Genomic DNA, 24,470 nt, shown 5'->3' on the forward strand with positions numbered 1-24,470 from the left:
AATGCTCTCACTTTAAAGATCAAGGAAAGATGAAGTGACAACCGAGAGGAACATGACACAAATTACAAATGACCAGAAAATTCCTTTCAGTTTTTAAAAATTATTTGTAAAAACCCACAACAGAAAAGGAATTAGTATGTGAAAAAACAAACCAAGTTCATGGCTCTGAACAATGTTCACATACTTATTATCTCAAGTCCTTCCATGTTAGTAAATGTCAACCAATAAAGCAATAACTAAAAAAATGTGAGCAATTAGAGATCTCTTATAAATGGGATGATTTAAGTAAAATTATGTATATAAAGTATGTAGTATAAAAGCTTAGCCTGTAAGAGGACTTCTAAATATAGTTCCCTTCTCCTACTGGCTCATCTGTTTCCTCAGTCTAAAATACTAAAATATTACAACAGCTCCCTATCAATTCTGACTGTCTCCAAACTCTATATGCCATCCTGAACTTTCACATCAGAACAGTAGTCCTACTATATCTTGTTCAAAAACATTGCAATTGGCTGGGTGCAGTGGCTCACGCCTGTAATCCCTGCACTTTGGGAGGCCGAGGTAGGTGAATCATTTGAGGTCAGGAGTTTCAAGATCAGTCTGGCCAACATGGTGAAAGGCCGCCTCTACTAAAAATACAAAAATTAGCCAGGCATGGTGGCACATGCCTGTAATCCCAGCAGCTGGGGAGGCTTAGGCAGGAGAATCACTTGAATCCAGGAGGCGGAGGTTGCAGTGAGCAGAGATTGCATCACTGCACTCCAGTCTGGGCAACACAGTGAAAACTCTGTCTCCAAAACAAAAAAAAAGAAAAAAATATTACAATTAATAAACAATGGTAAAATAGTCAATCTCATTAGACAGCAAATAATTGACAATTTTAAAACTTCTAAGTCAAATCACCTAAAGTTCACCAAATGACATTTGGTGACTCATTCAGAATAATGTACGGTCTAATACATATGAGCATATAGTAGGGGTACAAACTAAGTAGTTAGGAATATAGAGTAGAGAGGACATCATTTCAACTGGAATGTTCAGAAAACTGTAGAAACAGCAAGATTTGACCTAAAATTTGAAGGATATACATTATTTTGATTGGTGGATGGAGAAAGAAGGATTTTCAGATAGAAAGAGCTACATGAATGAGTGTATAAAAGTTGAGAAAAAATGCTTTATAATCTAGCCTCAATTTTTCAACTTTTTCTTGCCATTGTGCCCCAATAGAGACACAGATGCCCATTAAGTGCCCTAAAATATGTACAGTGTAAGTTTTCTAACACCATTACCTTTGTTCAGGCCAGTACTTCCCTTAACATCAGGGAACAAGTCTTGTACAACTCTGCAACCCTTATGTCACTTGCACAATACACATATTAATATGAGCTAAACCAAGGTCCGCCTTTCTTTCAGCTTTTCCCTTACTTCATTCATTACTTTCTTCTTCTAAGCCTCCTAAGTGACCAAGCTAAAAGATTTCATAATTTTATTAATATATAAAGCAAACAAGTAGAATATTCTTTAAAAAGTTTTAACTTAAATCCTTGGACTATCCCCCCATTATCTCTCTTTCTGCCACCCCTTTCTTACCCCTTTTCCCTAAAACCTTTACTTTCTACCCCAAACTCCCTCTCGCCTTTGGGTTTGTGATTCTGTACGGGAAAAAGTTCTCCTCCCACTTTAGATTTTTCAATAGAGGAATGACAGCAGAGACAGACTTACTTTTCACCTATTTGAAACTTTCCCTCACAAATAGAACATAATAAGGTTTTGTGTTCTTGATAAGAAGGGCAGGAACAAAAGAGGACAAAGGAAGAATTGAAAAGGGAATAATAAAAATGTAGGTATCCTGCCTGACTAGAGAAATAAGAAGGGTCAGAAACACTCTAGTAAACCACAAAAACAAAATTTATTTTAGGCCGACTGTGGTGGCTCACGCCTGTAATCCCAGCACTTTGGGAGGCTGACGCAGGCGGATCACGAGGTCAGGAGATTGGGACCATCCTGGCTAATGCAGTGAAACCCCATCTCGCCCTTTAGGCCAGAACCACCATCTTCCAGTAATTCACCAAAATGTCAAACACAATGGGAAAGAGGAGAGGCACCCGATGTATGTTCTGTAGGCCTTTTAGAAAACATGGAGTTGCTCCTTTGGCCATGTATATGTGAATCTACAAGAAAGGTGATGTTGTAGACATCAAGGGAATGGGTACTGTTCAAAAAGGAATACCCCACAGGTGTTACCATGGCAAAACTGGAGGAGTCTACAATGTCTACACCCAGCATGCTGTTGGCATTGTTGTCCACAGCCAGCATGCTGTTGGCATTGTTGTAAACAAACAAGTTAAGGGCAAGATTCTTGCCAAGAGAATTAATGTGCACACTGAGCACATTAAGCACTCTAAGAGCCGAGATAGCTTCCTGAAACGCGTGAAGGAAAATGATCAGAAAAAGAAAGAAGCCAAAGAGAAAGGTACCTGGGTTCAACTGAAGTGCCAGCCTGCTCCACCCAGAGAAGCACACTTTGTGAGAACCAATGGGAAGGAGCCTGAGTTGCTGGAACCTATTCCCCATGAATTCATGGCATAATATGGGTTAAAGAAAAATAAAACACCTCTGGGCTGAAAAAAAAATAAAAGAAACCCCATCTCTACTAAAAATTACAAAAAATTAGCCAGGTGTGGTGGCACGTGCCTGTAGTCTCAGCTACTTGGGAGGCTGAGGCAGGAGCATTGCTTGAACCCAGGAGGTGGAGGTTGCAGTGAGCTGAGATCGTGCCACTGCACTCTAGACAGGGTGACAGAGAGAGACTATGTCTCAAAAAAAAAAAAAAAAAAAAAACAACTAGCATGTGTCTATATATTAAATATTTTTACTTTCTTAGCCAAAATTATAAATTAGTCATCAGATAAGAAGTTGCATAACAAATCATTAAACAATCTCTTATGATGGAGAAACAAAGCACTAACTGGAAAAGACATTCACCAGAAATGACCTTCATCACTGTAGTGCTGGAGGCTTACACAGGTAACTTAATGGAATTAGGAAAAATAAAGTTTAACACCCTATTAACTAGGAGTCTATACCCACAATTCCAAGTGCAGTAAATAAATCTTTTGAGTACCACTTTATAAAGCAGTACCATGAGGGATTACATTGTAGTCATCACAAATATGCCTACAGGATGATGGAAGGAGGACAGCGTAGATCTCTTAATGTTAAGCAAACATGTTCTTTAATAAATTTGCTGTGACAGCATCATCCTTGGACTCAAATAGTACTGATTTCCAACAAATTAGATGAAAGTACAAATACTACGCCCCTGGCCTTGGATGATAACTGAAAAACTAGGTCTGATAATAACAAAGACGTTGACATCAAAGTGAGCTTAAATAATCTGGCATACATTTCATGAAATATGATTACAAAAATATTTCTAAATCGAGATTATTCTATAAATGTATATGTACATATGCACGTAACTAAATAAATAAAACAGGGCTACTTCATCTTCATCACTGGATGTTTATACAGTCAAACTGGCCAATAAATTTTGGAAGTGATCTTCTCCTTGGGAAAACAGGAGTTTGCTTTGAATTTTAAGTCAACTTACATCCAGGTATTGGATCATAACAGTTTTTCAAAAAAATGTTCTTTGCCCTCTACAATTTCCTGAGGGTACTGAGGAATTCTGGTTTGTAGAACTATTTATCCCCACTCGAAATGATTTCATGATTTTTTTTTTTCGAGTGGTTATTTCTATTTCCTCGACAGGGAATCTACTTCTAGATTCAGATTCAACATTTATTGGAGGGCTGCTATTTACTGTGAACCATGACAGATACTTTCATAAAGCACTAATAAAGGCATTCAATCCTATCAACTATTAACCATGGGTCACTAAAACCAAGATTCGCTGGTAAGTGCCAGAAAATGCCAGTGATAGATGAGATGGGAGAGAAAAAGGCAATCTGGATCCTTATGCAGGATGACAAGTCAGCCGATCTTATTTTCTTGTCCCACAGGATAATGGCAACTGATGAATTGCTTAAACAATTATCTGAGCAATTTAGCATTAAAAATGTTACCAAACAAAACTCTATCTAAAACTCTACATTTTTGTTTCTAGAAGAGGGAGTTACTTGCCTCTGCCTCTGCTGTCAACTTTATCTTCTTTGCTATCAACTGTTTTATGTCAATTCGACCTACGGGAAGAAAAAAACATGACTTTTAAGTTGATGGATACGGCTACCTAGTAGCACTATCTAAATCATAAAGTTTAAAACAAACAAATACAAAAGTAACTGCGTAAACTATGGTACGACCATAAAACATGACAGCGTGGTCAAAATAACTATAAGGAAATTTATACATAAAAATACAAAGAACAAAGCGAGTAAATGTACACACAGTAATTACAACGATGTTAATTATGCAATGCTATAGATCCAATTCTGACAGCATGGGAAATTAGATTCCCTGAATAGATTCTACAATTGAGACCACTAAGATGCTGGGTAAAATATTAAAAACCGAAAACCTTGTAAAAGTTATTGCCAAGCTAGCATAAATCCAGAGGGAGGGAGGGAGGGAGGAAGGGAGGGAAGGAAGGAAGGAAGGAAGGAAGGAAGGAAGGAAGGAGGGAGGGAGGGAGGGAGGGAGGGAAGAAAGTGAAACCGGAATTCTAGGGGACATATAAGAAATCTAAGCATTCTCGCCAAATCCTAGAAACCTTGAGCTTCTACACGGACAGCAACACAGGGTACGGTATTTTTGCAGAATAGTGCGCAGAGGACAATACTTTACAAAATGGCAAAGTCTAGGGCCTGCCCAAAATGGGAAGTCTAACAGGATACTGCCACATAAAGCCAGGGACCACACATAAGGCCACAACCCCAGTGTATAAGAAAGAAACCAAAACAGAAGGAAATGTGTCTGTCTCTACTCGATGCTGTGCAGAGAGGGAAAATTTGCCCCAAGAAATCATAACCCCCTCACTAGAGTTTGCAATCTAAACTCACACTATCTATGTGGTCTGAAAAATCTGAGATAAATATATTCTAAAGCTAATCCAGGTTGGGTCTCCAGGCTACTGGCAGACACAAGTGAAATTCCTCCCTGGAAGATTACAATATCAATCAAGGCTGTACAGAATTCCAACAGATAAAGTTACCATAAAAAGGAGAAGCTCGTCCCAGCTACTCATAGAATTCCAAAAGATAAAGTTACCATAAAAAGGAAAAGCTCGTCCCAGCTACTCGGGAGGCTGAGGAAGGAGAATCGCTTGAATCTGGAAGGTGGAGGTTGCAGTGAGCCGATATTGCACCACTGCACGCCAGCCTGGATGACAGAGTGAGACTCTGTCTCAAAAAAAAGAAAAAAGAAAAAAAAGGAAAATAGTCAAACTTCATAAAACATACTAGGAAACTAGGCAGAATAAATGGGAAACAGCAGAAACAGCCAAGAGATCCAGAACTGAAAAACTAAAGATAATGGATTTGTTACTTTTAGGACAAAAAAAAAATCAGAATGATTAATATGTTAAGGGAAATAAAAGTGAAACTTGAAAACATAGAAAAGGAAGGCTGGGCGTGGGGGTGCACACTTGTAATCCTAGCGCTTTAGGAGGCTGGTGGGGAGGATTGTTTGTTGCCAGGAGTTCAAGACCAGCCTGGACAACATAGCAAGACCCCATCTCTTAAAAAAAAAAAAAAGTTTTAAAATAAGCCAGGCATGGTGGTGCATGCTTGTAGTCCCAGCTACCTGGGAGGCTGAGGTGGGAGGGTCACTTGAACCCAAGAATTTGAGCCTGCAGTAAGCGTGATCGCACCACTGCACTCCAACCTAGGTAACAGAGTGAGACCCTGTCTCAAAAAAAAAAGGAAAGAAAAAAAGAAGGAAAACATAAGCAAGAACAAGAAACCATTTAACCAAACAGACTTGAAAAAAACCAACAAGATTTCTCAAAACAAAAAAAATTGAAGTTTCAAATTCAATGGATAAATTAAACAGTAGATTAAACATGTCTGAAGAGAGTACTAGTAAATGGGAATATAGACCAAAGGAAATTATACAGAAGATAGTCCAGAGAAATAGTGACAGAGAATAATAGAGAGGTTAAAAGACATAGAAGAGGTCCAATCAAACAGCCAATTAGAAATGGGAGCCAACCACAGCTGCACTAGAGATGGAGGAAAGTTCCACAACAAATACTTCTGACTTGGAATTTCTGCAGACTATAATGGAGGAAATCATTATGTTATACAGCCTTAGGGTGAATATGAATGATCATAAAGATATAATGATTCAGGCTAGGCATGGTGCCTCACGCCTGAAATCCCCACACTTTGGGAGGCCAAGTGGCGAGGATCAGTTGAGCCTAGGGATTTGAGACCATCTTGGGCAATGTAGCAAGACCCCATCTCTACAATAAATGTTTTTAAAAATACAATGGTTCAAAAGAAAGTCTCAGAGGATATTTGCCAATGTGCCAAGAATAAAGAAAAATGCCATACCTCAACCAGAAATGATTACAAAGGATGACAAAGATTATATCCAAGAATATGAGTTCATGGCTGGGCATGGGGGCTCATGTCTATAATCCCAGCACTTTGGGAGGCCGAGGCGGGTGGATCACCTAAGGTCAGGAATTCGAGACCAGCCTGGACAACATGGCGAAACCCCACCTCTACTAAAACTATAAAAATTATCCAGGCATGGTGGCAGGCACCTATAATCCCAGCTACTTAGGCAGCTGAGGTAGGGACAATTGCTTGAACCCAGGAGGCAGAGGTTGCAGTGAGACGAGATCGCGCCACTGCATTCCAGCCTGGGAGACAAAATGAGACTCCATCTCAAAAAAAAAAAAAAAAAAAAAAAAAAGAAAGAAAAAAAAGAAAAAAAATTTGACAGGCCGTGGTGCTGTGTGCCTGTAGTCCCTGACACTTGGGAGGCTGAGGCAGGACAATCACTTGAACCTGGGAGGTGGAAGCTGCAATGAGCCGAGATCATGCCACTGCACTCCAGCTTGGGCAACAGAACGAGACTCTGTCTCAAAAAAATAAATAAATAAAATGAAAGAAAAGAATGTGAATTCATCAGCTTTATAATATCTGATGTAAATAAAAGGTGCCATGAAGAAAATGGAATAAAAATTGAACTAAATAAGTCTAAAGACATCCCATATTCATTGACTAGAAGATTTAATATTGTTAACATGGCAATGCTCACCAATTCTTCCATAGATTTAAAGCAATCCTCACCAAAATTTCACCTGGCTTCTTTGCAGAAATTGACAAGCTGATCCTAAAATTCATATAGAAATTCAAGAACACAGAATAGCCATACAAATCATGAAAAAGAAAATAACAAAGCTGGAAAACTCACACTTCCCAATTTTAGAGATACACACATAGATGATCAATGGAAAAGAACTGAGAGTCCAGAAATAAACAAACATTCACCTTTATGATTATTAATAACTGATTTTCGACAAAGGTGCCAAGAAAAATGCAGAAAGATTCTTCTTTTCAACAAACAGAGCTGGGACAACTGAATAGCCACATGAAAAAGCATGAATATGGACCTGGAACTCACACCATATGTAGAAACTAACTCACAAAGGATCAAACATCTAAAAATATAGAAGAAAACAGAGGCCTTGGACTGACAATGACTTCTAAGACACCAAAAGAACGATCAACATTAGAAAATATAGATTAACTATATTGATAGATTCTATCAAAATTTAAGTCACTTTTGTGCTACAAAGAACACCATCAAGAAAGTAAAAAGACAACCCGCAGAATGGGAAAAAAATTTGCAAATCTGATTAGGGACTTGTATCCAGAATACATAAAGAACTTTTACAACTCAACATTAAAAAGACAAATAGGCCAGGCATGGTGGCTCATATCCGTAACCACAGCACTTTGGGAGGCCAAGGTGGGAGAATCACTCAAGCCCAGGAGTTTGAGATCAGCCTGGACAATATGGCAAAATCCCTTTTCTACTAAAAATACAAAAGTTAGCCAGGCGTGGGGATGCGCACCTGTAGTCTCAGCTACTTGGGAGGCTAAGGTGAGAGGATCACTTGAACCTATGAGGCAGAAGTTGCAGTAAGCCAAGAATGTGCCACTGTACTCCAACCTGGGCTACAGAGCAAGACTGTCTCAAAAATAAGGTAAAATAAAGTAAAAAAATAAAAAGACAGACAGTCTAATTAAAACATAGGCAAAGTAGGCCGGGCACAGTGGCTCATGCCTGTAATTCCAGCACTTTGGGAGGCCAAGGCAGGCTGACCACCTGAGGGCAGGAGTTCGAGACCAGCCTGACCGATATGGAAAAACCCTGTCTCTACTAAAAATACAAAATTAGCCAGGCTTGGTGGCACATGCCTGTAATCCCAGCTACTCGGGAGGCTGAGGCAGGTGAATCGCTTGAACCCAGGAGGCAGAGGTTGCAATGAGCCGAGATCACGCCATAGATCTCCAGCCTGGGTGACAGAGCGAGACTCCGTCTAAAAAAAAAAAAATAGGCAAAGTAACTGAACAGAACAGATATTTCTCTTTTTAAAAAAAATGCCCAATAACCACACGAAAAGACACTCAACATCCCTGGCCATCAGGAAAATTCAAATCAAAACTACAATGAGATATCATTTCGCCCCCACTATGATGGCTATAATCAAAAACACAAACAACAACAAGTGTTGGCTTGAATGTGGAGAAAGAAACTTCAATTATCCAGGACATTGCTGGTGGAAAGTGTAGTGCTTTGAAAAACAGTCTGGAAGTTCCTCGACAGATTAAACACACAGCCAATATATGATGTAGTAATTCCACTCCTAGGTATATACACAAGAGAAATCAAAACATGCCCTCTCAAAAAAGAAATACTAATACATGCTATAATACGGGTGAAACGTGAACATTTTGCCAAGTGAAAAGAGGAACTCACAAAAGACTACATATTGTATGATCCTATTTACATGACACTGTCCAGAATAGATAACTCTACTGAGACAGACAAAACGCTGGTGGTTGCCTAGAGAGTGAGGCGTGGGGTTATGGCAAAAAGGGAATAACTGCTAATGGGTACAGGGTTTTGGGGAGGTGATGCTAAAAATATCCTAAAATTCATTTCATTCTAATTTCTCTGTTCTGAAATATTCCTTTCTGTATATTAAGTTACAGAAATGTAGTTTCCCGGTGTTTAACTTGACTAACTGCGGTATTCTGACTGAGAATCTTTTTTGTAATTTTATAACAAAAATTGGATTTGAAAGGTATGACAGTATTTTTTTATGAGAAAGTACTGCTCTGTGTAACTCCTGTGTATGGTACATACTGAGCTTTACTATTATTGTCACAGATTTAGAGACAGTTTCTTATTTTCACACTGAATCATGGTACCACTGTAATTTTAAAAGCAGTTGGATTAATTGATATCTGCCCTTTTAATAAAATATGGGTAGAGTTTTTTGGGCTTTTTTGTTTTTGAGACAGGATCTCACTCTGTCACCTAGGTTGGACTGCAGAGGCACAATCACAGCTCACTGTGGCCTCTTAACACTTGAGCTCAAGTGATTCTCCTGCATCAGCCACCCGCTAGCTAGGACCATAGATGTGTGCCACCACCACACCCAGCTAATTTTTTTTTAAGTGTTTTGTAGAGACAGGGTCTCACTATGTTGCCCTGGCTGGTCTTGACTTGAACTCCTGGCCTCAAGCAGTCCTCCTGCCTCAGCCTCCCAAAATGCTGCGATTATAGGCGTGTGTCGCCCTACCTGGCCCAGGGTAGAGTTAATTTTGAATGCCATCTGCCATTATTCACAAATGAGTTTGTGAATAATGAGATACTCAATATCTTTATTCTATCTTTTTAATAAAGTGTCAAGTTATCTGTTACATTACGGAACCGAGAAACATCAGACATTATTATGTGCACAGACCTACACAGATAAGCGAATGAAACAGAATGGAATGAATGCTGAAAAGTGTGAAACAGAAAACTACAACGTCTAGCTTGCTATCTTCATTTAAAAAAAAAAAACCTATGATAATGAACTATAATTTTGGCAGATGAATTTTTAAAATTGAGAATTTGTATTTTCTCATTTACTCTACATGGTAATAGCTTAAGTATTTTTATTTCAGCATTGACAATTGCTATTGTATATTTTGCCTAAAAAGGATGATTTAAAGTCATTCAAATTTATAAAAGCAATTTCCCAGAAAAAATACACTGAACAGAAATATTTACTTTGCCAAAATGAACTTTAGAGGCATATTTGGGGTAATTAAAGCTTAATAACTCCTTCCTTTAAAAACAAACCATAAAAACATAAAAACAAACTCATATGCATACTGCTTTATAATCTGCTTTTTTCACTTAATATATTGTAGACATTTTTCTCTGTCATTACATATTCTTCTATATTATTTTCATCGCACTATTACTCTATTTTTATGGTAGAAATATAATTTAATCTTCTATTGAACTTTTCTTTTCATAGTATGTCACTTGAAAAAAGACATGAAGAATAAGAAGGTACAAAATGCATCTAATCAGAGCTCTATAAGGAGAGACAATATTTGAGGTGATTATAGCTGAGAATTGGCCAGAACTATTGAAAGATACAAATTCTAGGATAAAGTCAAAGAATTCCAAGCAGGATAAATAATCTACTTAGGGCCAGGTGTGGTAGCTCACGCCTGCAATCCTAGCACTTTGGGAAGCTGAGGCAGGTGGATCACCTGAGGTCGGGAGTTAGAGACCAGCCTGATCAACATGGAGAAACTCTGTCTCTACTAAAGATACAAAATTAGCCAGGCATGGTGGTGCATGCCTGTAATCCCAGCTACTCGGGAGGATGAGGCAGTTTTGAACCCGGGAGGCAGAGGTTGTGGTGAGCTAAGATCACACTCCAGCCTGGGCAACAAGAGTGAAACTCCATCTCAAAAGAAATAATAATAATAATAATAATCTACTTAGACACATCGCAGTGAAACTGCCTGACGCAGGGGTTAAAAAAAACTAAAAGCACCCAGAAAGAATATCAACTACACAAGTACTGCAATTAGAACGTGTGCCTGACTTAACATCAGTGGAAGCCAAGAGACAGCAGAATGTCTTCAATTATCGATAGTGGCAGATTTGATGACAGGGAAGCAGATTAGAGCTCATATAATAACAAGGGCTTTGAGGAAACTAAGAATTTCATGCAGGGAAATACTGAGCTGATACTGGAAGATGGAAAGGATCACATAACAGAGAAATGCAATAAATACAGACAAAAAGTGATGTTGTAAATGGCAAGGAGAATGCAGAGCAGAGGATTAATTTAAGATATTTACAAACTGGTAACTGATTAAGAAATATAAGGGTAAGACAAACGTCCATTTGATTTTTCAATATGTTATATGAATATATTTTTAATTTAGTTCTATGACCAGACCATGGTTTCATAAATAAACTATTTCATAAATAAATGAAGACAAAATGTCAAAAAAAGTCAAAAGAATGCCCAAAAGCTAATATCCACAGCTTTTTTTTTTTTTTTTTTTTTTCCCAGACAGGTTCTCACTCTGTTGCCCAGGCAAGGGGGCAGTGGCTATGGCATGATCATAGCTCACTGTGGCCTGGAACTCCTAGGCTCAAGGGATCCTCCCACCTCAGCCTCCCAAGTAGCTAGGACTATAGGCACATGCCACCACACTCACATGCCACCACGCCCACCTAATTTTTAAAAAAAATATTTGTAAAGACAGAGCCTCGCTATGTTGCCCAGGCTGGTCTTGAATTCCTGGCCTCCAGCAATCCTCAGGCCTTGGCCTCTGAAATTGTTGGGATTACAAGGATGAGCCACCATCCCCACCCACATCCAATGATTTGAAGAACTATTTACCAGCACTCAACTCAAGGCTTCTCAAGTTCTAAAACACTGACCCTGAAACAATGATAAGCCAGGACTGAGGGTGATGTAATTTCTGAATTATTTGCCTTACCTCTAGTAACACACTAACTGCTAACACTAGGAGTCAGTTATTTGCTATCTGAAACTTAATAGAACCCCACATAAGTCCTTAAGGAAAACTATTCAACATTTTTCCCCTAACTTTCTGATTTCTAAAAAAAATCAGGCTTGCAATATTTACCTTCATGAATAAATGCTCTCTCTTTTAAACCCTACTATATTTAATGGGCATGTTTAAAATTTATTCCTTGACACGTCAAAAATCTTATTTTAACCAGTTTTGATGAAAATTTTTGTAAAATTATGAATGCTTTGCCACCCTAAAAAACAAAACAAAACAAAACACCAGACTTCAGGTATACTGGCTCACACCTATTATTATCCTAGCACTTTGTGAGGCAGAGACAGGAGGGTCACTTGAAGCCAGGAGTTTGAGACCAGCCTGAGCAACAAAGCAAGACTCCCATTCTCTACAAAAAATAAAACAAAAATGTACTTTACCCTACATAATCTTCAGGACAAGTAAGAGTGATCCACTGTTGTACTATACTATTATAGTGATACCTTTAGCAAAACCGGAAATGTAGAGCGCAATCAGGCCCCACTCAACAGCCCCAGCGAGCTGTGCCTTTCTACCTAGGCTGCTTCCACAGTGTTCTCCCTAACAATCCTACACTTCTATTACTATAGTCGATTTACTGCCAAAGTTACACAGAAGAAAAGAGACAAATAATCAGGCTTGTTAAACTCGTAACTAATTTACTCAATTTATGTACTCATGCATTAAGTAAAGGCCCGCCCACTGAGCACCTAATACATGCAGGGCAAACCCTCCCTTCAGGATCTCAGGAGAAAACTACAAATAGGCAAAAGGACAATACAGAGAAGCGCTGTGGAAGAATGAGGCGTGTAGGAGGCTTTTGCAGAGGAGTCAATATTTGAACTGAGTCTCAAATAATAAAGAAAAATTATGGTGAACAAATGCTAGAAACTATTCCAGGCAAAGGAATGAAGCTATGAAGACTTGTTGGATTTTTCTGAGGCCTGAAGCTCAGTCAGATGCCTCTAAATGCCATGCTCTCTTTTCTTGACAATATTGTATTTAATAGGCTTTTGTCTAAGGGAAGTTTATCTACTTACTTTCCAGGCCACCAGTTACATTCCTGATCAGTGTTGTCCTATAAACATAAAATGTGTGGCTGGGTGCGGTGGCTCACACCTGTAATCCCAGTACTTTGGGAGGTCGAGGCAGGCGCATCACCTGAGGTCGGGTGACCTCATGTGATCATGAGGTCTAACCAACATGGAGACCAGCCTGACCAACATGGAGAAACCCCGTCTCTACTAAAAATACAAAATTAGCCAGGCGTGGTGGAGCATGCCTGTAATCCTGGCTACCTGGGAGGCTGAGGCAAGAGAATTGCTTGAACCTGGGAGGCAGAGGTTGTGGTGAGTCGAGATCGCACCACTGCACTCCAGCCTGGGAAACAAGAGCAAAACTCTGTCTAAAAACAAAACAAAACAAAACAAAAATATATATATATAAAAAATGTGAATCACCGTGTGTAATTTTAAAATGTTCAGCAGCCACATTAAAAAGTAAAAAGAAACAGGTGCAAGTAAGTCTCTGAAATCTGACATATTACAACTATAGTGTTTCTCAGTCCAGACTAGCCACATTTCAAGTGCTCAACCAGACTATATTAAACAGTGTACTTCTAGTGGCAGCCATATTGAACAACGTAATTCTAGATCAAGAATCAGAAAGCTTTTTCCATAAAGGGCAGTATAGTCTGCAACTATGTAACAACTACTCAACTCCACTGTTGCAGCATGAGAAAGCACTACGAACACAAAGGAATGAACATAGCCACCTTTGCCAACTTTGTTCTGGATGGCCAAGTTTACCGTAAATCTGGTTGGCAAATAAAACGGACAAGTACATACACATTATTTTTTATAATACAACACAGCTATGGTGAATACTGATGGTTGCTTTCCAAATAAGGACACGCATGTCACTGCCTTTGCCAAAAACTGACTTAAAAATGGGCCTGAATATCAGGTAGCAAAGAGATGACCCACTCAAGCTTACTGACTGGGAAAAATTTAAAGAGGTCCTTTTTGTAAGTGTGTGGTCAGAGTTTAAGAAAACCAACAAAGGATGGTAAGGATGATACGGAATTCTAGGGCTAGTAATAAACATCATGAAAGCTGTTACCATCCTGAGGCCAGAAAGGGCAAAGTGGGGAAAGGGTTAGTGGAACTCAGAGAGAACTCTTTGGAGAGAAATATTAGAGAGGAGCGATGGTTACCTACCAGGGAGAGAAACTTAGTTACAGACACACCCACCTTACTCTCTGCTCTTAGATCTCCTGAAGTTCCCCCACTGGCCAAGCCTACCAGAACCACACAGGGCATTGGAGACTATTGTTGCAGTTCTTAAGGTTAGTCTCCCAGGAAACAAAGTAGGGTAGAAAAGACTGGAGAAGCAAAAGGTAGATAGCTAGCATAACTTGTAATCGAACTCTGGCCAATGAGACATGAGAAGTCTGTTGGGGAATTTCTATGGAAGGTTTCATCGCTAAAGAGAAAGACAGGGAAAGAGACAGTTTCTCTTCTGATAGAAGTCATTGTTTTGGTTTTCTAGTTTTCTCAACCAGAACAGACTTACTAACCCCCTGTCATTACTTCTATCTGTCCTTTATCACCACCACCAATTTTCTGGACCCACGAAGCCACACGCTGACTCCAGATATTACCTGCTATCTGCCTTCTGATTCCAAATTGCCATGCACTACAGAAAAAAATTAGGAAAATGGGCCCATTTTAAACTGCTGCTGTCAAGCCTTAGGCAGGCCTGCAATGAAAATATGCAATCTTTGTCTTTGCCTCTTGATGAATTTCTGTGACATTCCTCACAAAAGTGTTTCGAAACCTTTTCCATTTTCAAGTCCCAGCCCCACCAAGTAACTTTTTAGTTGTTCAGTTTTGCTACCAATCCTTAAATGTCTTCTATGTTTCTTAATTTTCGCTGTCTTTCATCCTCTTCTCCAACATTTCTGTGTCAGAGGAAAGAGTAGCCCATCTCTCTTTCAAGACTACCCCTGCAAACTACTATTATCTTGATCTTTCCCTATTCAAAAAGTTCAACCCATTGAGTCAATAATATTGTCCACATTTACATTTCTGAGACAATTTGTTCTTTAAAAATCATGTTTCAGAAATTATGACATGGATGTCATCAATGATATTGAAAATAAAATCTGTGGTTCTCCTAACACTTACTTATCAAGTATTACATATTAAATTTGTTTTTAAAAAATAAGTAACTGAACATCAAACCTATGATTTAACAATTTATTACTTAGGTTGAGAATAAATTTTTAAGTGAATTTTTTAAAGTTACATAGTAATAGTAATATAATGGCAACATAACTGAAATTTGAGAAATGATTTTTTCTTTAAAAACCAGTCCTTTTGAAGATCACTTAACCCTCATGACATGCTGTACTTTTCCTTCTAATACAAAATGTTCTGAGAAAGAAGTTTACACTTCTTATCTTTGCTTTCTTGCTAGCCAATATTTTCCACCCATTCCGCAACTCTTCTTTCCCTGAAGACATTACAGCCTCCAAATTTCTAAATCCCCATCCTTGTTAAATCTGCTACAAATTTTAACATATAGTCTTGCTCTGTCACCCAGGCTGGAGTGCAGTGGTGCAATCCCAGCTCACTGTGACCTCTAACTCCTGGGCTCAAGCAATCCTCCCACCTCAGCCTCCTGAGTAGCTTGGGCTACAGGCACATGTTACCATGCCCACCTACTTTTTTTTAATTTTTTTAAAGATGGGGTCTTGCTATGTTGCCCAGACTGGTCTTAAACTCCTGGCCTCAAACAATCCTTCCACCTCAGCCTCCCAAAGTGCTTGGATTATAAGCGTGAGCCACCAATCTGGCCTCATTTCTTTTTTTTTTGAGATGGAGTCTCGCTCTGTTGCCCAGGCTGGAGTGCAGTGGCCGGATCTCAGCTCACTGCAAGCTCCGCCTCCCGGGTTCACGCCATTCTCCTGCCTCAGCCTCCCGAGTAGCTGGGATTACAGGCGCCCGCCACCTCGCCCGGCTAGTTTTTTTGTATTTTGTAGTAGAGACGGGGTTTCACCACGTTAGCCAGGATGGTCTCGATCTCCTGACCTCGTGATCCGCCCGTCTCGGCCTCCCAAAGTGCTGGGATTACAGGCTTGAGCCACCGTGCCCAGCCTAATCTGGCCTCATTTCTATTTTTAAAATAAAGAAGCTGAGATTCAAAGAAATTAAACATCTTGTACACTGTCACATGGCCAATAAGTAACAGTAACTGAGCCTGAAGAAATCCATGTCTTCTGACCCCTAGCATTAAAAAAAAAAAAAAAAAAAAAAAAAAAAACCAAAAAAAAAACATGTTTTCCCACCCCCAAAAAAAAAAAAAAAAAAAAAAAAAAAAAAAAAAGCCAGCCAACCTATGTGATTATACTCCTAAAGATGACTAAGGAATACTAATCAGTGACTAATAACCAATTTTCAAGTTTCAGTTCTTTTAACAAATGTTATCTTCATCTACTTGTGGCAAGAACAGAACTAGCTAACGTGTAGGCACTGACTAGTTTATTGCCTAGAAATTCAAACTCATTTTTAAATCCTGATTGCTTTCTAAAAAACTCTTATTGACCATGTCTTAGAACACCTACATTCCAGCTTCACTTTCTTCTCCACAAAGCAATACAAAAGTCACTTGAAAAATCACCTTTATGTCCATAGTATGGTTAGGCTTGGGAGTATTTCTTGAGCCAATCACTTTTCAATCTTAATAATAAAAGGGAAGATAGTAAAATCCAACTGTAATCGTCTATTGCTCCACTGACCACGAAAACTTTACAAAGTTCTCAACTACTCGCGTGTCTGCACTACTTCAGAAAAATGGAATCTGAGCTAGAAATGTGTATCTGAGCTAGAAATTAGTGTATGTTCATACAGAAACAAAGACTTAATAGTTAATGTTCAAACAACTAGCTAGCCATTTTGGAAAACTAAAAATTTAGATTCCCCAATGATGAATGCATCACTCAAAAATAAATTTCACGTGGATCAAATATGTCACTATAAAACACCACAAAAGTAAACAAAAGTCGTGTTTTCTTTTTTTCATAATCTTGAATGATTTCTAAGCATGATCAAAAAAACCTATAAGCAGCCAGGCGTGGTGGCTCATGCCTGTAATCCCAGCACTTTGGGAGGCTGAGGTGGGTGGATCACTTGAGGTCAGCAGTTCGAGACCAGCCTGGCTGACGTGGTGAAACCCTGTCTCTACCAAAGATACAAAAATTAGTGGGGCATGGTGGCACATGCCTGTAATCCCAGTTACTCAGGAGGCTAAGGCAGGAGAACTGCTTGAACCCGGGAGGCAGAGGCTGCAGTGAGCCAAGATCATGCCATTGCACTCCACTCCAGCCTGGGCAACAGAGTGAGACTCCATCTCAAAAAACAAAAACAAAGCAAAACAAAAAAAACACTACACCAATTAAAAGAATATCTGATATATAAAAACAAAACATGGAAAAGCATACATACATAAGCAAAGTCAAAAGACAAATCACTAGTTAGAAAATATTCAAAGTGCACAATCAAAAGATTAATTTCTTTAATATAGAAAAAGCTCTTAAAAATAATAACCACCAGATAAGGAATAAAAGTGAGCAAAGGATATGAACACGACTTTTAAAGAAAAAAAACATGGTCAATAAATATGAAAAAATTTCCACACCTCACTTAAAATTCATGAGAACAAATTTATGCTATACGTATACTGTCTTTCACCCATCAAATCGGGAATTTTAAAAGACTGGTAAGATTATTGCAAAGAGTGTGGTGAAACAGTATAAATAGGAATATAAAGTGGTATAACATTTTTTAAAGGAAATTTGATAATATCTAAATTTTAAATGCAAAAGCCCTTTGACATAGCAATTTCACTTTTAAGAATGTATCCTGGCCGGGTACAGTGGATCACGCCTGTAATCCCAGCACTTTGGGAGGCCGAGGCAGGTGGCGCACTAGGTCAGGAGTTCGAGACCAGCCTGACCAACATGGTGAAACCCTGTCTCTACTAAAAATACAAAAATTAGCCAGGCATGGTGGCGTGCCCCTGTAATCCTAGCTACTCAGGAAGCTGAGATAGGAGAATCGCTTGAACCAGGGAGGCGGAGGTTGCAGTGAGCCGAGGTCGCGCCACTGCACTCCAGCCTGGGCGACAGAAGGAGACTCCGTTTCAAAAAAAAAAGAATGTATCCTATAGGTACACCAGTACAAGTAAGCAATGATGCTGTTTCAATAATGCTCTCTGTAGCACTGTCTGTAATACTGCAACTCTGGAAACAGCCTAAGTTTCCATCAATAAGGGACAAGTTAAATAAACCACCAAGCATCTGTACAGCAGAAATACTACACAGGTATTTAAAAGAATTACATATACTAAATGAAAAGATATCTGAGACTTACAAAGTATAGAAGAAACAAATTGCAGATGAGATCTTAAATATGATCCCACATGTAAAAAAAAAAAAAGTTACTTGTGGGAGGAAGTATTACTTAATAACTTTCTATGGTGTTTGAATTTTTTCAATGAGTATTACTTTAAAATTTAAAAAAATTTATATTCACATTTTAGCAATTTGTTTAATAAAGCCAAACTTTTTTTTTTTTTTTTTTAGACAGAGTCTTACTCTGTTGCCCAGGCTGGAGTGCAGTGGCGCAGTCTCGGCTCACTGCAACCTCCGTCTCCCGGGTTCAAGCAATTCTACTACCTCAGCCTCCTGAGTAGCTTGGATTACAGGCACCCACCACCACGCCCAGCTGATTTTTGTATTTTTAGTAGAGACAGGGTTTTATCATGTTGGTCAGGCTAGTCTCGAACTCCTGACCTCAAGCGATCCGCCCGCCTCGGCCTCCCAAAGTGCTGGGATTACAGGCGCCAGCCAGCGTGCCCAGCCATCTGGGAACTATATTACTCAACTAGAGTAACTTTGGCTTATTTTTCTTTTATCACTACGTCTGTATCAACTGTGTAGGCTAACTATATATGCAAGAAGATAATTTGCCTTATTACCACTGAACTGTTACAACATCATATTATCTTGTTTTAAATCAAGAGGTAATTACTGGTAGGAATATTAGAGGATTTCACGTAGATTATAATTCTCAGTTGATATACAACAGGAGATTATAAAAGCTACCTTAGGAACTGGGACAGAAGAGTTGGCGGCACTGCCAATAAGATAATACCTTAATGAACACAGTGCCATACACGCAGAAAGTGCTTTCATATTGGCTATCCTTGACTTTGCATAAAAGGCAACCTAAGCACTGGCAAGCTGTAAGATTTGTCCAAAATCATTAACACAAGTAGGTCATCAGTCAATGACAACATATACAGTAAGACTTCGAGTCTTTTTTTTCTTTTTTTAAGTCGCAAATCTTCCAGTAGTTAAGACCTTTTTTTTTTAAGAGATGGGGTCTCACTATGTTGCCTAGGCTGGACTTCAACTCCTAGGCTCAAATGGTCCTCCCAAGCAGCTCAGACTATAGATGCAAGCCACCACATAGAACATGTCGACATGGTATTTCTGAGAACTGACATCACCTTTACAACAAAACCAGAGCCCCTATTAAGCATCCAGAATGCTACAGTAATTGAACACTGACCATTTCTTTTCAGGTATACAATCATTTCTGACCAGCCGTCTGTTTTGGCAAACGGTGTTTTCACTCACAACTGCCAACTGCACAGATGTCTTCATTTTGAGGTATTAAAGGTGGTCTTTCTAAATCCAGAAAACCTAGTCGTCTTTCATTTAACATTAAGTATGCAAGGCACTGTTTTTAGTGCCAGAGGTTTAAAGGGAGTTGACTGAAAACGGTTGAGATGTGCTGGTTTTGAAAAGGAAATGTCTTTATTATTTCCTACTACAACAATCCTCTCTGCCTTGTCACACTAGCATTTGTGACTCCTTGACTTGGTCTAAGTCAGCATATGGTGGTGCTACTTCTAACGCTTCTGGAACCCTCATTAACAAATACCTTCAGTGTGTGCCATTTCACAATGAATTTAACTAATTTCCACCACCTCAGCAGCAGTAAAAGAAGGAAATACTGCCCCACTCATCAAATGTATACCAATTACGGCTTGCTATTTGGCACTATCTGCTTCTATGCTTCACATCAAGTCCTTTGACTTGCTTCAATGTGCATGTGTCAAATTTAAAGCCACTTTTGTCCTCCTGGGCCACTGGAGGGTCCCCAGCAAGGGCCACTATCCACCGGCTGTCAGGGCAGTTGGCTGGGTACTGAGAGGCTGTTGGAGCCTTATCTTCTTACTTACTTCTGGCCTTTCCAATTTGCTCTATATTCCTATCCATGAAAACCAACCACAAATCCATCTGTACTACTTACCCCTCATCCTCTCTAAAAGCAAACAAACACCACACACACAACACTGTACTGTCTTAAAGTCTTTACAAACACATACCTCTTTGGATTGAAAGCCCTCTCCCAGTCTTATCTCAAAGGCCAAACTCAAAATCTATTTCAGTGAGACTTTCCTTCATTCTAAAGCAAGGGCTCCCCCGACCCCATCCGTCTCTACTTGGTTACTATAACTCACTTAGCTCCTATTTATAACAAAGGATTGTTTTCTATTTGGGTATCTCATGTACACCAACTTCAAGCTCCCTATTAACAAACCTGGTACACTGTCTTACATTTAGATCAAAGGTGCTTAACTGACACCAGATTATTAATCTGCTGGCTGGAAGGCTATCATCAAAAGACAGATAATAACAAGTCTTGGTGAGGATGTGGAGAAATTGGAACCCTCATACATTGCTGGTGGGAACATAAGGAGTAGCTGGTTTGGAAAAGTATAGCAGTTCCTCAAAAAGTTAAACACACGTTTACCATGACTCAGTAACTCAACTCTTACGTATATACCCAAGAGAACTGAAAACATATATTCCATAAGCTTCTACACAAATGTTCATAGCATTATTTATAACAGCCAATCATTGTAAATAACCCCCAAAATAAGTATCAACTGACAGATAAGCAAACTGTATCATACCTACACAATGAAATATTATTCAGCCACACATACAAAAAAATGAAGTACTGATACATCTTAAAACACACTGCTCAGGAGGCTGAGGAAGGAAGATCACTTGAGTCCAGGAGATTGAGGCTGCAATGTGCTATAATCATGCCTGTGAACAGCCACTGCACTCCAGCCTGGACAGTAGAGCAAGATCCCGCCTCAAATAAAAAAACCAAACAAACATGGAAAACATTATGCTAAGCTCAAGCAGCCAGACACAAAGGCCACATGTTCTATGAATCCCCTTGTAAGAAATGCCCAGATCAAGCAAATCTAAAGTGACAGGAAGTATATTAGTGGTTGCTAGAGGCTAAGAGAGGAATGGGACTTCTTTCGGGGGTGATAAAAATGTTTTGGAATTAAGCAGCAGTGATGGTTCTACAACCTTGTAAATATATTAGCAACCACTGAATTGTAAACTTTAAAATGGTGACTTTATTGGTACGCAAATATATTACTAAAAAATTAAAAGGAATGGAGACCTGGCATGGTGGCTCATGCCTATAATACCAGCGCTTTGGGAGGTCAGGGCAACCAGATCACTTGCCAGAGTTCGAGACCAGCCTGGTCAACATATTGAAGTCCCGACTCTATTAAAATACAAAAATTAGCTGGGCGTGGTGGCACATGACTTTATCCCAGCTACTCGGGAGGCTGAGGCAGGAGGATCACTTGGGCCTGGGAGGTGAAGGTCACAGTAAGCCAAGATTGCACCACTCCAGCCTAGGCGACAAAGTGAAACTGTCTCCAAAAAAAAAAAAAAAAAATTAGGAGGAATGGAAGGAAAAAGGAAGAGAAGAGGATGGGGAAAAAGGGAAGAAACAAAGAAGGAGGAAGAGGGGAAGAAAAAGTGCCGGGCACGGTGGCTCACACCTGTAATTCCAGCACTTTGGGAGGCTAAGGTTGGTGGATTATCTAAGGTCAAAAGTTCGAGACCAGCCTGACCAACATGGAGAAACCCCCATCTCTACTAAAAATACAAAATTATCTGCGCGTGGTGACGCATGCTTGTAATCCCAGCTACTTGGGAGGCTGAAGCAGGAGAATGGCTTGAACCCAGGAGGCAGAGGTTGCAGTGAGCCAATATTGCGCCATTGCACTCTACTCTGGGCAACAAGAGCAAAACTGTCTCAAAAAAAGAAGAAAAGAAAAAGGAGAGAAAGAAAGGGCACCTAGACCAGCCTGGGCGCGGTGGCTCACGCCCATAATCCCAGAACTTTGGGATTACTCCCAAAGCACTTACTCCCCAAGGTTAACAAATGTTACAATATGCGAAGAAACGTTTTCAAATTAGCATTACTTACATTAAACCAAAGAGGTTGTTACACTTCTTGATTTAAGCTAACCAATTCAATTTTTAACACCTGCACTAAAACCTGGCTTGACTAAAACTTAATGAACTAGGACAATAAAGAACACTGAAAATAATAGAAATTAGAAGAATTTAGAATCTTTTTAAAAACTTGGGACGTAAAGAGAATGATCACATACAGTGACAGAAAGTTTCAATTAAAATAACTTTTCTGTCCCGAGAACTGGAAGGAACACACAAGTATGAAGTTTCTAATGTGTGAAAATGCAGGCAAGGGAAACAAGCTGGGTTATCACTAAGTCCCTAAATCATGGAAGGAGAATTCTCCCCAGTATTGGCTCATCCTCCTTTGCATAAATCTCACATTTTATATCACACTAAAACTAGCCCATATGCAATATAAATATGTCATATATAGCTAAGAGCCTATCAATAAACCTCATTATGCCAACTCAAGCAGCAATATTTACATTCCTGGTGGGATCCAGCTGTTGATATTTAACTTTAATTAAATTTAGGTAGAAAAAACAAAACTGTTTCTTTATGAAAAGAGATGAAATGCCAAAGACAACCTGTCTCAGAAAGTTCCGCACCTATTTGTTAACTAAACAATCCTCAAATTTCAAATCCTTGTTGCAATCAAACCTTTACAAATGTCACTGCAAAAATAAAATACCCTGATGCAATAGATGACATCAATTAGAGTTGTGTTTACAAGTCTATCATTCATAGTTATAAACCTTGACCTTAACAACAAAGGACTATCGTATTCCTCTTCGTAGTCAGGCATTAAGCAAATGTGGACACAAGAACTAATAAAACTCCCTAACTACTACTCCCCTCCCAAGATTTATAGCTCAGTATTGAACTGGATTAGGCACCCTGCTAACTACTCACATTTTACTCATTATATCTATTATGAGAGTAGTTAATTATAAGAATATTACACTGTGATAAATCTAACTATGTGTATAATTTTGGAGGTTTTCTCATTCACTTAACTCGGAGCTCCATAATGGCAAACAAATCCATACTGATCACTGCTATAGCACCAGCATCCAGCGGGGGACCTCAGCAATTATTGGTAGGTTAGGTGACTGAATGAATAGTCTCTAAAACACAGCAGATACCAATAGATGTCCACTGAATTCATTAATAAGAAAGGACGTACTTTCTAATTGCTTTGTTACTAGACATATAAAACTCTATCAATACCCATTTACAATAAAGAATTAAAGAGATCTTAATCTCTTTAAGATCTTAATCTTAAAGATCCTAACTTTTAAGATCTTAACTTTTAAAGATCTTAACTTTTAAGATCTTTTAAGATCTTTTCTTTTAAGATCTTAACTTTTAAGATCTTTTCTTTTAAGATCTTAACTTTTAAGATCTTAACTCTTTAAGATCTTAATCTTAAAGAGTTACTTAATCTATAACACTGTATTTGTTCTCTATTTCACTAATTCACCTAAAAAAAAAAAAATTAAGCCTCACCATTACTAGGTGCCTCTAGGGACTCCTTTGCAGGTTTTCTCTGGTCTTCATCTTCCTCAGGATTTTCCCTGGACTTTGACAGCCGGTTTCTTAGAGACATCTTCTCTTCACCCACCATTGTATTGTCTAGGACAGAAGGTAAAGCTTTTGTATTAGTCCATTTTCACACCTGTAATTCCAGCACTTTGGGAGGCTAAGGTTGGTGGATTATCTAAGGTCAAAAGTTCGAGACCAGCCTGACCAACATGGAGAAACCCCCATCTCTACTAAAAATACAAAATTATCTGCGCGTGGTGACGCATGCTTGTAATCCCAGCTACTTGGGAGGCTGAAGCAGGAGAATGGCTTGAACCCAGGAGGCAGAGGTTGCTATAGACACTACCTGAGACTGGGTAATTTATAAAGGAAAGAGGTTTAACTGTCTCACAGTTCCGCATGGCTGGAAAGGCCTCAGGAAACTTACAATCATGGCAGAAGACCAAGGGGAGGCAAGGCATGTCTTACGT

The 24,470-nt window shown here is 39.1% G+C and overlaps 1 protein-coding gene and 1 pseudogene across 5 annotated transcripts in view; one reads left to right on the plus strand and one right to left on the minus strand.

Moving 5' to 3' along the window:
• Positions 1-24,470, minus strand: part of SOAT1 (sterol O-acyltransferase 1) — a 63,426-nt gene that overhangs the window by 30,127 nt on the left and 8,829 nt on the right. For 2 of the 5 annotated variants that reach the window (XM_025389463.1, XM_025389470.1), the window contains exons 2-3: positions 23,965-24,090; positions 4,147-4,205 (exon numbers count right to left, since the gene is read on the minus strand). In XM_025389463.1, the coding sequence (XP_025245248.1) occupies positions 4,147-4,205; positions 23,965-24,082 (177 nt within the window). In that variant the 5' untranslated portion in view covers positions 24,083-24,090. Of the gene's footprint in view, positions 1-4,146; positions 4,206-14,329; positions 14,382-23,964; positions 24,091-24,470 lie in introns of those variants that run through there. The other 3 variants (XM_025389472.1, XM_025389473.1, XM_025389471.1) reach the window with 3 other exon arrangements.
• Positions 2,071-2,589, plus strand: LOC112627221 (annotated as a pseudogene).

The sequence above is a fragment of the Theropithecus gelada genome, chromosome 1, assembly GCF_003255815.1.
Source record: "Theropithecus gelada isolate Dixy chromosome 1, Tgel_1.0, whole genome shotgun sequence".
Taxonomy (NCBI): Eukaryota; Metazoa; Chordata; class Mammalia; order Primates; family Cercopithecidae; genus Theropithecus; species Theropithecus gelada.